This window comes from Coregonus lavaretus (genome assembly GCF_964263955.1).
Source record: "Coregonus lavaretus genome assembly, contig: HAP1_SCAFFOLD_577, whole genome shotgun sequence".
Lineage (NCBI taxonomy): Eukaryota > Metazoa > Chordata > Actinopteri > Salmoniformes > Salmonidae > Coregonus > Coregonus lavaretus.
This window is the reverse complement of record NW_028157899.1, coordinates 222,114-235,596: the sequence shown is the minus strand read 5'-3', so window position 1 is coordinate 235,596 and position 13,483 is coordinate 222,114. Positions and strand designations below refer to the sequence as shown.

The window sequence follows — 13,483 nt, the reverse complement described above, 5'->3', positions numbered from 1 at the left end:
GAGGTCAAATATACTGTTTAGGTTTTCTACTGCCATGTTTACACCTTCACTATTACAGTGGAACGTTTTGTCCAGGAAGTTGTCTAGAATGGATTGAATTTGTTGTTGCCTAATTGTTTTTTGGTAGGTTTCAACACTACTTTCCTTCCATCTATAGCATTTCTTAATATTATTCAGTTCCTTTGGCTTTGATGCCTCATGATTTGAGGATTGCTCTGTTCAGGTAGACTGATTTAGCTGTAGTCTGATAGGGGTGTCAGTGGGCTGACTGTGAACGCTCTGAGAGACTCTGGGTCTCTCTCCATCTCTCTCTCTCTCTCTCTCTCTCTCTCTCTCTCTCTCTCTCTCTCTCTCTCTCTCTCTCTCTCTCTCTCTCTCTCTCTCTCTCTCTCTCTCTCTCTCTCTCTCTCTCTCTCTCTCTCTCGCCCCCTCTCTCTCTCGCCCCCTCTCTCTCTCGCCCCCTCTCTCTCTCGCCCCCCCTCTCTCTCTCGCCCCCCCTCTCTCTCTCGCCCCCTCTCTCTCTCGCCCCCCCTCTCTCTCTCGCCCCCCCTCTCTCTCTCCCCCCCTCTCTCTCTCGCCCCCCCTCTCTCTCTCTCCCCCCCTCTCTCTCTCGCCCCCCCTCTCTCTCTCGCCCCCCCCTCTCTCTCTCTCGCCCCCCCCTCTCTCTCGCCCCCCCTCTCTCTCGCCCCCCCCCTCTCTCTCTCTCTCTCTCTCGCCCCCCCCTCTCTCTCTCTCTCTCGCCCCCCCCCTCTCTCTCTCTCGCCCCCCCTCTCTCTCTCGCCCCCTCTCTCTCTCGCCCCCCCCTCTCTCTCTCTCGCCCCCCCTCTCTCTCTCGCCCCCTCTCTCTCTCTCTCGCCCCCCCCTCTCTCTCTCTCGCCCCCCCTCTCTCTCGCCCCCCCTCTCTCTCGCCCCCCCCTCTCTCTCTCTCTCTCTCTCGCCCCCCCCTCTCTCTCTCTCTCTCGCCCCCCCCCTCTCTCTCTCTCGCCCCCCCTCTCTCTCTCGCCCCCTCTCTCTCTCGCCCCCCCCTCTCTCTCTCCCCCCCCCCCCTCTCTCTCTCTCTCTCTCTCGCCCCCCCCTCTCTCTCTCTCTCGCCCCCCCTCTCTCTCTCTCTCTTTGTCACCCCATCTCTCTCTCAACCCCACCTCTCTCTGTGTCTGAGGTGTGTTCTGCAGGGCCTCACATGGCAGCACGGGGCTAGCTTGGCAGCACGGGGCTAGCTTGGCAGCACGGGGCTAGCTTGGCAGCACGGGGCTAGCTTGGCAGCACGGGGCTAGCTTGGCAGCACGGGGCTAGCTTGGCAGCACGGGGCTAGCTTGGCAGCACGGGGCTAGCTTGGCAGCACGGGGCTAGCTTGGCAGCACGGGGCTAGCTTGGCAGCACGGGGCTAGCTTGGCAGCACGGGGCTAGCTTGGCAGCACGGGGCTAGCTTGGCAGCACGGGGCTAGCATGGCAGCACAGGGCTAGCTTGTACTCAGCAGAGACCATTGTACCTTTCACTCAGACATCTGTCTATGGTCGTAGCAAATCCAGCCTTTTAGGCCTATGCTATGGTTTTAGAACATAAACCCATGAGCACCACCATGGGTTTTCAGCCTTTATTATAGTAGCCTATGGATATTATTCATAGTATGATAATCAGATTATATGATAATAGTTAGTTTAATGTGAGCGTGACACAGTAATACAAATATTAACCCTGAGGCCTTCCTGTGTAGAACGCCTGTAATCATTACCATGATCACGTCTGCTGAAATCACAACCCACTGCAGTTATGACATGCTGATTATGCTAATTGTAAATATGTTAAAAACCCCTCACCCTCCTCTCTCCTCTCCCTGTGTTCCTCGGATCATGTCCATGCTAGCTAAAGCAATGCTAATAACCCCCTCTTCTCTCCCTGTGTTCCTCAGATCAGCTCCATGCTGGCTGGCACCATGAGCGGGCTACTGAAGAGGAAGTTTGAGGATGTCTATGAGGAGGACCAGTGCTACCCCTCGTCCTCCTCCCTGTCCTCCTCATCCTCCGGATGGGACTCGGCTGGGGAGAGCTGCTACTCAGACACCCTGGACTCAATACCCAGAACCCCTGGCTCTCCAGACACGCATTACAACGGTGAGGATCTAGTCTACTGCCTCAGTCTTCACTAACCTTCACTATGTCTTCACTAACCTCCACTATGTCTTCACTAACCTTCACTATGTCTTCACTAACCTCCACTATGTCTTCACTAACCTCCACTATGTCTTCACTAACCTCCACTATGTCTTCACTAACCTCCACTATGTCTTCACTAACCTTCACTATGTCTTTACTAACCTCCACTATGTCTTCACTAACCTCCACTGTCTTCACTAACCTCCACTATGTCTTCACTAACCTCCACTATGTCTTCACTAACCTCCACTATGCCTTCACTAACCTTCACTATGTCTTCACTAACCTCCACTATGTCTTCACTAACCTCCACTATGTCTTCACTAACCTCCACTATGTCTTCACTAACCTCCACTATGTCTTCACTAACCTCCACTATGTCTTCACTAACCTCCACTATGTCTTCACTAACCTTCACTAACCTCCACTATGTCTCCACTATGTCTTCACTAACCTCCACTGTCTTCACTAACCTCCACTATGTCTTCACTAACCTCCACTATGTCTTCACTGTCTTCACTAACCTCCACTATGTCTTCACTAACCTCCACTATGTCTTCACTAACCTTCACTATGCCTTCACTAACCTCCACTATGTCTTCACTATGTCTTCACTAACCTCCACTATGCCTTCACTAACCTCCACTATGTCTTCACTAACCTCCACTATGTCTTCACTAACCTCCACTATGTCTTCACTAACCTCCACTATGCCTTCACTAACCTCCACTATGTCTTCACTAACCTTTACTAACCTCCACTATGTCTTCACTAACCTTCACTAACCTCCACTATGTCTTCACTAACCTCCACTATGCCTTCACTAACCTCCACTATGTCTTCACTAACCTCCACTATGTCTTCACTAACCTCCACTATGCCTTCACTAACCTCCACTATGTCTTCACTAACCTTTACTAACCTCCACTATGTCTTCACTAACCTTTACTAACCTCCACTGTCTTCACTAACCTCCACTGTCTTCACTAACCTCCACTATGTCTTCACTAACCTCCACTATGTCTTCACTAACCTCCACTATGTCTTCACTAACCTCCACTATGTCTTCACTAACCTCCACTATGTCTTCACTAACCTCCACTATGTCTTCACTATGCCTTCACTAACCTCCACTATGCCTTCACTAACCTCCACTATGTCTTCACTAACCTCCACTATGTCTTCACTATGTCTTCACTAACCTCCACTAACCTCCACTATGTCTTCACTAACCTCCACTAACCTCCACTATGTCTTCACTAACCTCCACTAACCTCCACTATGTCTTCACTATGTCTTCACTAACCTCCACTAACCTCCACTATGTCTTCACTAACCTCCACTAACCTCCACTATGTCTTCACTAACCTCCACTATGTCTTCACTAACCTCCACTATGTCTTCACTAACCTCCACTATGTCTTCACTAACCTCCACTATGTCTTCACTAACCTCCACTATGCCTTCACTAACCTTTACTAACCTCCACTATGTCTTCACTAACCTTTACTAACCTCCACTGTCTTCACTAACCTCCACTGTCTTCACTAACCTCCACTATGTCTTCACTAACCTCCACTATGTCTTCACTAACCTCCACTATGTCTTCACTAACCTCCACTATGTCTTCACTATGCCTTCACTAACCTCCACTATGCCTTCACTAACCTCCACTATGTCTTCACTAACCTCCACTATGTCTTCACTAACCTCCACTAACCTCCACTATGTCTTCACTATGTCTTCACTAACCTCCACTAACCTCCACTATGTCTTCACTAACCTCCACTATGTCTCCACTATGTCTTCACTAACCTCCACTATGTCTTCACTATGTCTTCACTAACCTCCACTATGTCTTCACTAACCTCCACTATGTCTTCACTAACCTCCACTATGTCTTCACTAACCTCCACTATGTCTTCACTAACCTCCACTAACCTCAGGAGGCTGAGAAGGTTTGGCATGGGCCCTCATATCCACAAAAGGTTCTACAGCTGCACCATCGAGAGCGTCTTGACTGGCTACATTACTGCTTGGTATGCCAAATGCATCACCCTTGACCACAAAGCACTGCAGATGGTGGTGCGGATGGGCCCAGTACATCACTGAGGCCGATCTCCCTGCCATCCAGCCACCCAAGCCATACACTGCTATTGTCCGGCAAATGGTACCGAAGCATCGGCTCTCAGACCAGCAAGCTCCTAGACAACTTCTACCCCAAGCCATAAGACTGCTAAATAGTTAATTAAATGGTTACCCGGACTATCTGCACTGACCCTATCTTCAATTGACTCTGACTATACAGTGCCTTGCAAAAGTCTTCATACCACTTGCCGTTTTTCCTATATTGTTGCATTACAACCTATAATTTAAATGGATTTTTATTTGGATTTCATGTAATGGACATACACAAAATAGTCCAAATTGGTGAAGTGAAATTCAAAAAAATAAATAACGGAAAAGTGGTGCGTGCATATGTATTCACCCCCTTTGCTATGAAGCCCCAAAATAAGATCTGGTGCAACCAGTTACCTTCAGAAGTCACATAATTCGTTAGATTGCACACAGGTGGACTTTATTTAAGTGTCACGTGATCTCAGTGTATATATACACCTGTTCTGAAAGGCCCCAGAGTCTGCAACACCTCTAAGAAAGTGGCACCACCAAGCAAGCGGCACCATGAAGACCAAGGAGCTCTCCAAACAGGTCAGGGACAAAGTTGTGGAGAAGTACAGATCAGGGTTTGGTTATAAAAAAATATCAGATACTTTGAACATCCCACAGAGCACCATTTTTAAATCCATTATTAAAAAATGGAAAGAATATGGCACCACAAAAACCTGCCAAGAGAGGACCACTTTAAGCCGTACACTCCACAGAGCTTGGCTTTACGGAAGAGTGGCCAGAAAAAAGCCATTGCTTAAAGAAAAAAATAAGCAAACATGTTTGGTGTTCGCCAAAAGCCATGTGGGAGACTCCCCAAACATATGGAAGAAGGTACTCTGGTCAGATGAGACTAAAATGGAGCTTTTTGGCCATCAAGGAAAACGCTATGTCTGGCGCAAACCCAACACCTCTCATCACCCAGAGAACACCATCCCCACAGTGAAGCATGGTGGTGGCAGCATCATGCTGTGGGGATGTTTTTCATCGGCAGGGACTGGGAAACTGGTCAGAATTTAAGGAATGATGGATGGCGCTAAATATAGGGAAATTCTTGAGGGGAAACCTATTTCAGTCTTCCAGAGATTTGAGACTGGGACGGAGGTTCACCTTCCAGCAGGACAATGGCCCTAAGCATACTGCTAAAGCAACACTTGAGTGGTTTAAGGGGAAACATTTAAATGTCTTGGAATGGCCTAGTCAAAGCCCAGACCTCAATCCAATTGAGAATCTGTTGGATGACTTAAAGATTGCTGTACACCAGCGGAACCCATCCAACTTGAAGGAGCTGGAGCAGTTTTGCCTTGAAGAATGGGCAAAAAAGGTGGCTCTACAAAGTATTGACTTTGGGGGGGTGAATAGTTATGCACGCTCAAGTTCTGTTTTTTTTGTCTTTTTTCTTGTTTGTTTCACAAAAAAATATATTTTGCATCTTCAACGTGGTAGGCATGTTCACCCCCCCCCCCCCAAAAAAAATCCATTGTAAATCCAGGTTGTAAGGCAACAACATAGGAAAAATGCCAAGGGGGGTGAATACTATTGCAAGCCACTATATATACTACGTTCAAAAGTTTGGGACACTTAGAAATGTCCTTGTTTTCAAAAGAAAATCAATTTTTTTGTCCATTAAAATAACATCAAATTGATCAGAAATAGATATTCCATTAAAAATCAGCCGTTTCCAGCTACAATAGCCATTTACAACATTAACAATGTCTACACTGTATTTCTGATCAATTTGATGTTATTTTAATGGACAAAAAAAGTGACCCCAAACTTATATATATATATATAACAGTTTAATTCGGAAGTTTACATACACTTAGGTTGGAGTCATTAAAACTGCTTTTTCAACCACTCCACACATTTCTTGTTAACAAACTATAGTTTTGGCAAGTCGGTTAGGACATCTACTTTGTGCATGACACAAGTAATTTTTCAAACAATTGTTTACAGACAGATTATTTCACTTATAATTCACTGTATCACAATTCCAGTGGGTCAGAAGTTTACATACACTATGTTGACTGTGCCTTTAAACAGCTTGGAAAATTCCAGAAAATTATGTCATGGCTTTAGAAGCTTCTGATAGGCTAATTGACATCATTTGAGTCAATTGGAGGTGTACCTGTGGATGTATTTCAAGGCCTACCTTCAAACTCAGTGCCTCTTTGCTTGACATCATGGGAAATCAAAAGAAATCAGCCAAGGCCTCAGAAAGAATAAAATGAAGAAGAGACTAGGCATCTATCCTGATGCCTAGTCACTTTACCCTGCCTTCATGTTCATATCTACCTCAAATACCTTATTATTATCTATCCTGACGCCTAGTCACTTTACCCTGCCTTCATGTACATATCTACCTCAAATACCTTATTATTATCTATCCTGATGCCTAGTCACTGTGGTCCTCTGTAGCTCAGCTGGTAGAGCATGGCGCTTGTAACGCCAAGGTAGTGGGTTCGATCCCCGGGACCACCCATGCAAGCATGACTGTAAATCGCTTTGGATAAAAGCGTCTGCTAAATGGCATTATTATTATTTACCCTGCCTTATATAGCTTTTACCCCTACACATTGATCTTGTACTGGTTCTCCCTGTATATAATCTGGTAGTGGTTCTCCCTATATATATAATCTGGTAGTGGTTCTCCCTATATATAATCTGGTAGTGGTTCTCCCTGTATATAATCTGGTAGTGGTTCTCCCTATATATAATCTGGTAGTGGTTCTCCCTGTATATAATCTGGTAGTGGTTCTCCCTATATATAATCTGGTAGTGGTTCTCCCTGTATATAATCTGGTAGTGGTTCTCCCTGTATATAATCTGGTAGTGGTTCTCCCTATATATAATCTGGTACTGGTTCTCCCTGTATATAATCTGGTAGTGGTTCTCCCTGTATATAATCTGGTAGTGGTTCTCCCTATATATAATCTGGTAGTGGTTCTCCCTATATATATAATCTGATACTGACCTGTTGCAACCTCTACAACCACTGTGATTATTATTTGACCCTGCTGGTCATCTATGAACGTTTGAACATCTTGGAGAAAAATCTGGCCTTAATGGCCATGTACTGTTATAATCTCCACCTGGCATAGCCAGAAGAGGACTGGCCACCCCTCAGAGCCTGGTTCCTCTCTAGGTTTCTTCCTAGGTTCCTGCCTTTCTAGGGAGTTTTTCCTAGCCACCGTGCTTCTACATCTGCATTGCTTGCTGTTTGGGGTTTTAGGCTGGGTTTCTGTATAGCACTTTGTGACATCTGCTGATGTAAAAAGGGCTTTATAAATAAAATGTCATTGATTGATACTGGTTCTCCCTGTACAGTACCAGTCAAAAGTTTGGACACACCTACTCATGTGGAGATAATCCATTCACCTACTCTGCGTCTCACAAAGACCCGGCGGTTGGAACCAAAAATCTCAAATTTGGACTCATCAGACCAAAGGACAGATTTCCACCGGTCTAATGTCCATTGCTTGTGTTTCTTGGCCCAAACAAGTCTCTTCTTCTTATTGGTGTCCTTTAGTAGTGGTTTCTTTGCAGCAATTCGACCATGAAGGTCTGATTCACGCAGTCTCCTCTGAACAGTTGATGTTGAGATGTGTCTGTTACTTCAACTCTGTGAAGCATTTATTTGGGTTACAATTTCTGAGGCTGTTAACTCTAATGAACTTATCCTCTGCAGCAGAGGCAACTCTGGGTCTTCCTTTCCTGTGGTGGTCCTCATGAGAGCCAGTTTCATCATAGTGCTTAATGGTGTTTGCAACTGCACTTGAAGAAACGTTCAAAGTTCTTGAAACTTTCTGGATTGACTGACCTTCATGTCTCAAAGTAATGATGGACAGTTTTTCTTTGCTTATTTGAGCTGTTCTTGCCATAATATGGACTTGGTCTTTTACCAAATAGGGCTATCTTCTGTATACCCCCCCCCCCCCCCCTACCTTGTCACAACACAACTGATTGGTTCAAATGCATTAAGAAGGAAAGAAATTCCACAAATTAATTTTTAAAAAGGCACACTTGTTAATTTGAATCCATTCCAGGTGACTACCTCATGAAGCTGGTTGAGAGAATGCCAAGAGTGTGCAAAGCTGTCATCAAGGCAAATGGTGGCTACTTTGAAGAATCTCAAATAAAATATATTTTGATTTGTTTAACCCTTTTTTTGGTTACTACATGATTCCATATGTGTTATTTCATAGTTTTGATGTCTTCACTATCATTCTACAATGTAGAAAATAGTAAAAATAAAGAAAAACCCTGGAATGAGTAGGTGTGTTCAAACTTTTGACTGTATATACAGTACCATTCTTATTAACTTCCCGTGTAGTGAGAGCGACTTTATCACAGTGCTACGTCATACTGGCCGGATTTCTGCCCGCTCGAACACCAATAACTCAGATAAACATGAAATGACCCAGGGAATCGATAGAACGTCACTCAGAGATGCACAAAAACAATATAACATTGAAATGGGTGAACCTTTCCTTTTTTAAGGCACAGAGCAGCTCATTAAAACATTAGACGTCTGTCTACGTTTTTATATTCCAGGCCCTGGAGCCAGAGATTCTCTCAACCCATTCATTATGTATTAGGATAGGTTAGATAGCTTGGCTCACAGCCTAGGGGAAGCTGAGACTGATAGGAAGGTAGAACTAACTGTGTGGGGTCTAGTCGTTCTCTGTCTGTCGGTCTTTGTCGGCATTTTAGTATTTTTGTCTGCAAATATTACTGTGGTAATGATTGGGGTTTGGGGTCGGTGCATGGGTGGAGAGAATGGCAAACGGTTGTTATGGTTCCCGGCGTGGCAGGGCAGGGCATGGCATGGCGGGGCGGGGAGCCAGAGAGAGGGAGAGAGAGGGAGAGAGGGGGAGAGAGAGATGACTAGGCAGGGAGAACACACAGAGCCTTGTCTCGGCGCTGGGCGCTCACCCAGCACAGGTGCTGCCTGCCTGGAAGAGTAGGGGGGATGGCGGGGAGAGCGAGAGAGAGGGGGTGAGATGAAGGGAGGAAGGCATGTTGGAGCGATGAGAGGATACTTTCTGTCTTCATCTAATGGAGACAGTCGTTTTGATCTATTTAACCAGGAAAAGCCCATTTAAGACCGAGTCTCTTTTTCAAGGGAGATGTGGCCAAGAAGGAAGCAAAATCAATATGACAGAATTAAAACATACTACAATACAACTCAACAACATGATCCAGCCTTAAAAAACCATTTACACTCCTCTGAACAGAGTTTCCAATCAACATGTTAAATTCCTTCAGTGGTACTAACATATCTAGATGAAGCCTGGGTTGGAGACTATTCCAGGCCTCTGGTGCACAAGACGAGACGGCAGTCTTCCCTAATACTGTAAATGTCCTGGGGACTTTAAGTAGCAACCACCTAGCAGACCAGGTCTGGTAACCGCTGGTGGAGAAGGAGACCAGACTACAGTAGCAACCACCTAGCAGACCGGGTCTGGTACCTGGTGGTGAAGGAGACCAGACTACAGTAGCAACCACCTAGCAGACCGGGTCTGGTACCTGGTGGTGGTGGAGACCAGACTACAGTAGCAACCACCTAGCAGACCGGGTCTGGTACCTGGTGGTGGTGGAGACCAGACTACAGTAGCAACCACCTAGCAGACCGGGTCTGGTACCTGGTGGTAGTGGAGACCAGACTACAGTAGCAACCACCTAGCAGACCGGGTCTGGTAACTGGTGGAGAAGGAGACCAGACTACAGTAGCAACCACCTAGCAGACCGGGTCTGGTACCTGGTGGTAAAGGAGACCAGACTACAGTAGCAACCACCTAGCAGACCGGGTCTGGTACCTGGTGGAGAAGGAGACCAGACTACAGTAGCAACCACCTAGCAGACCGGGTCTGGTACCTGGTGGAGAAGGAGACCAGACTACAGTAGCAACCACCTAGCAGACCGGGTCTGGTACCTGGTGGTGGTGGAGACCAGACTACAGTAGCAACCACCTAGCAGACCGGGTCTGGTACCTGGTGGTGAAGGAGACCAGACTACAGTAGCAACCACCTAGCAGACCGGGTCTGGTACCTGGTGGTGGAGAAGGAGACCAGACTACAGTAGCAACCACCTAGCAGACCGGGTCTGGTACCTGGTGGTGGTGGAGACCAGACTACAGTAGCAACCACCTAGCAGACCGGGTCTGGTACCTGGTGGTGGTGGAGACCAGACTACAGTAGCAACCACCTAGCAGACCGGGTCTGGTACCTGGTGGTAGTGGAGACCAGACTACAGTAGCAACCACCTAGCAGACCGGGTCTGGTAACTGGTGGAGAAGGAGACCAGACTACAGTAGCAACCACCTAGCAGACCGGGTCTGGTACCTGGTGGTAAAGGAGACCAGACTACAGTAGCAACCACCTAGCAGACCGGGTCTGGTACCTGGTGGAGAAGGAGACCAGACTACAGTAGCAACCACCTAGCAGACCGGGTCTGGTACCTGGTGGAGAAGGAGACCAGACTACAGTAGCAACCACCTAGCAGACCGGGTCTGGTACCTGGTGGTGGTGGAGACCAGACTACAGTAGCAACCACCTAGCAGACCGGGTCTGGTACCTGGTGGTGAAGGAGACCAGACTACAGTAGCAACCACCTAGCAGACCGGGTCTGGTACCTGGTGGTGGAGAAGGAGACCAGACTACAGTAGCAACCACCTAGCAGACCGGGTCTGGTAACTGGTGGTGGAGACCAGACTACAGTAGCAACCACCTAGCAGACCGGGTCTGGTACCTGGTGGTGGTGGAGACCAGACTACAGTAGCAACCACCTAGCAGACCGGGTCTGGTACCTGGTGGTGAAGGAGACCAGACTACAGTAGCAACCACCTAGCAGACCGGGTCTGGTACCTGGTGGTGGAGGAGACCAGACTACAGTAGCAACCACCTAGCAGACCGGGTCTGGTAACTGGTGGAGAAGGAGACCAGACTACAGTAGCAACCACCTAGCAGACCGGGTCTGGTACCTGGTGGAGAAGGAGACCAGACTACAGTAGCAACCATCTAGCTGACCGGGTCTGGTACCTGGTGGTGGTGGAGACCAGACTACAGTAGCAACCACCTAGCAGACCGGGTCTGGTACCTGGTGGAGACCAGACTACAGTAGCAACCACCTAGCAGACCGGGTCTGGTACCTGGTGGTGGTAAAGGAGACCAGACTACAGTAGCAACCACCTAGCAGACCGGGTCTGGTACCTGGTGGTGAAGGAGACCAGACTACAGTAGCAACCACCTAGCAGACCGGGTCTGGTACCTGGTGGAGAAGGAGATCAGACTACAGTAGCAACCACCTAGCAGACCGGGTCTGGTAACTGGTGGTGGAGGAGACCAGACTACAGTAGCAACCACCTAGCAGACCGGGTCTGGTACCTGGTGGTGAAGGAGACCAGACTACAGTAGCAACCACCTAGCAGACCGGGTCTGGTACCTGGTGGAGAAGGAGACCAGACTACAGTAGCAACCACCTAGCAGACTGGGTCTGGTACCTGGTGGTGAAGGAGACCAGACTACAGTAGCAACCACCTAGCAGACCGGGTCTGGTACCTGGTGGTGAAGGAGACCAGACTACAGTAGCAACCACCTAGCAGACCGGGTCTGGTACCTGGTGGAGACCAGACTACAGTAGCAACCACCTAGCAGACCGGGTCTGGTACCTGGTGGTGAAGGAGACCAGACTACAGTAGCAACCACCTAGCAGACCGGGTCTGGTACCTGGTGGTGAAGGAGACCAGACTACAGTAGCAACCACCTAGCAGACCGGGTCTGGTACCTGGTGGAGAAGGAGACCAGACTACAGTAGCAACCACCTAGCAGACCGGGTCTGGTACCTGGTGGTGAAGGAGACCAGACTACAGTAGCAACCACCTAGCAGACCGGGTCTGGTACCTGGTGGTGAAGGAGACCAGACTACAGTAGCAACCACCTAGCAGACCGGGTCTGGTACCTGGTGGTGGTGGAGACCAGACTACAGTAGCAACCACCTAGCAGACCGGGTCTGGTACCTGGTGGTGAAGGAGACCAGACTACAGTAGCAACCACCTAGCAGACCGGGTCTGGTACCTGGTGGTGGTGGAGACCAGACTACAGTAGCAACCACCTAGCAGACCGGGTCTGGTACCTGGTGGTGAAGGAGACCAGACTACAGTAGCAACCACCTAGCAGACCGGGTCTGGTACCTGGTGGTGGAGAAGGAGACCAGACTACAGTAGCAACCACCTAGCAGACCGGGTCTGGTAACTGGTGGTGGAGACCAGACTACAGTAGCAACCACCTAGCAGACCGGGTCTGGTACCTGGTGGTGGTGGAGACCAGACTACAGTAGCAACCACCTAGCAGACCGGGTCTGGTACCTGGTGGTGAAGGAGACCAGACTACAGTAGCAACCACCTAGCAGACCGGGTCTGGTACCTGGTGGTGGAGGAGACCAGACTACAGTCGCAACCACCTAGCAGACCGGGTCTGGTAACTGGTGGAGAAGGAGACCAGACTACAGTAGCAACCACCTAGCAGACCGGGTCTGGTACCTGGTGGAGAAGGAGACCAGACTACAGTAGCAACCATCTAGCTGACCGGGTCTGGTACCTGGTGGTGGTGGAGACCAGACTACAGTAGCAACCACCTAGCAGACCGGGTCTGGTACCTGGTGGAGACCAGACTACAGTAGCAACCACCTAGCAGACCGGGTCTGGTACCTGGTGGTGGTAAAGGAGACCAGACTACAGTAGCAACCACCTAGCAGACCGGGTCTGGTACCTGGTGGTGAAGGAGACCAGACTACAGTAGCAACCACCTAGCAGACCGGGTCTGGTACCTGGTGGAGAAGGAGATCAGACTACAGTAGCAACCACCTAGCAGACCGGGTCTGGTAACTGGTGGTGGAGGAGACCAGACTACAGTAGCAACCACCTAGCAGACCGGGTCTGGTACCTGGTGGTGAAGGAGACCAGACTACAGTAGCAACCACCTAGCAGACCGGGTCTGGTACCTGGTGGAGAAGGAGACCAGACTACAGTAGCAACCACCTAGCAGACTGGGTCTGGTACCTGGTGGTGAAGGAGACCAGACTACAGTAGCAACCACCTAGCAGACCGGGTCTGGTACCTGGTGGTGAAGGAGACCAGACTACAGTAGCAACCACCTAGCAGACC

The 13,483-nt window shown here is 48.7% G+C and overlaps 1 protein-coding gene and 1 long non-coding RNA gene across 21 annotated transcripts in view; one reads left to right on the top strand and one right to left on the bottom strand.

Annotated features, from left to right (window-relative positions):
* LOC311124653 (uncharacterized protein) overlaps nt 1–13,483 on the top strand; it is a 45,456-nt gene that overhangs the window by 17,304 nt on the left and 14,669 nt on the right. The window contains exon 2 of the mRNA XM_084198764.1: nt 1,911–2,112. Within this exon, the coding sequence (XP_084054890.1) occupies nt 1,920–2,112 (193 nt within the window). The 5' untranslated portion in view covers nt 1,911–1,919. The remainder of the gene's footprint in view (nt 1–1,910; nt 2,113–13,483) is intronic.
* On the bottom strand, nt 2,130–5,475 carry LOC311124654. Of its 20 annotated transcripts, XR_014612799.1 has the most exons (5): nt 3,875–5,475; nt 3,802–3,822; nt 3,707–3,769; nt 3,127–3,627; nt 2,650–3,024 (listed from the first exon to the last, which is right to left on the bottom strand). It is a non-coding gene; the product is annotated as an uncharacterized lncRNA (long non-coding RNA). The 20 variants fall into 20 exon arrangements; XR_014612785.1 differs by adding an exon at nt 2,130–2,638 and having other exon boundaries at nt 2,816–3,024; nt 3,707–5,475; XR_014612788.1 differs by having other exon boundaries at nt 2,650–2,741; nt 2,774–3,024; nt 3,707–5,475.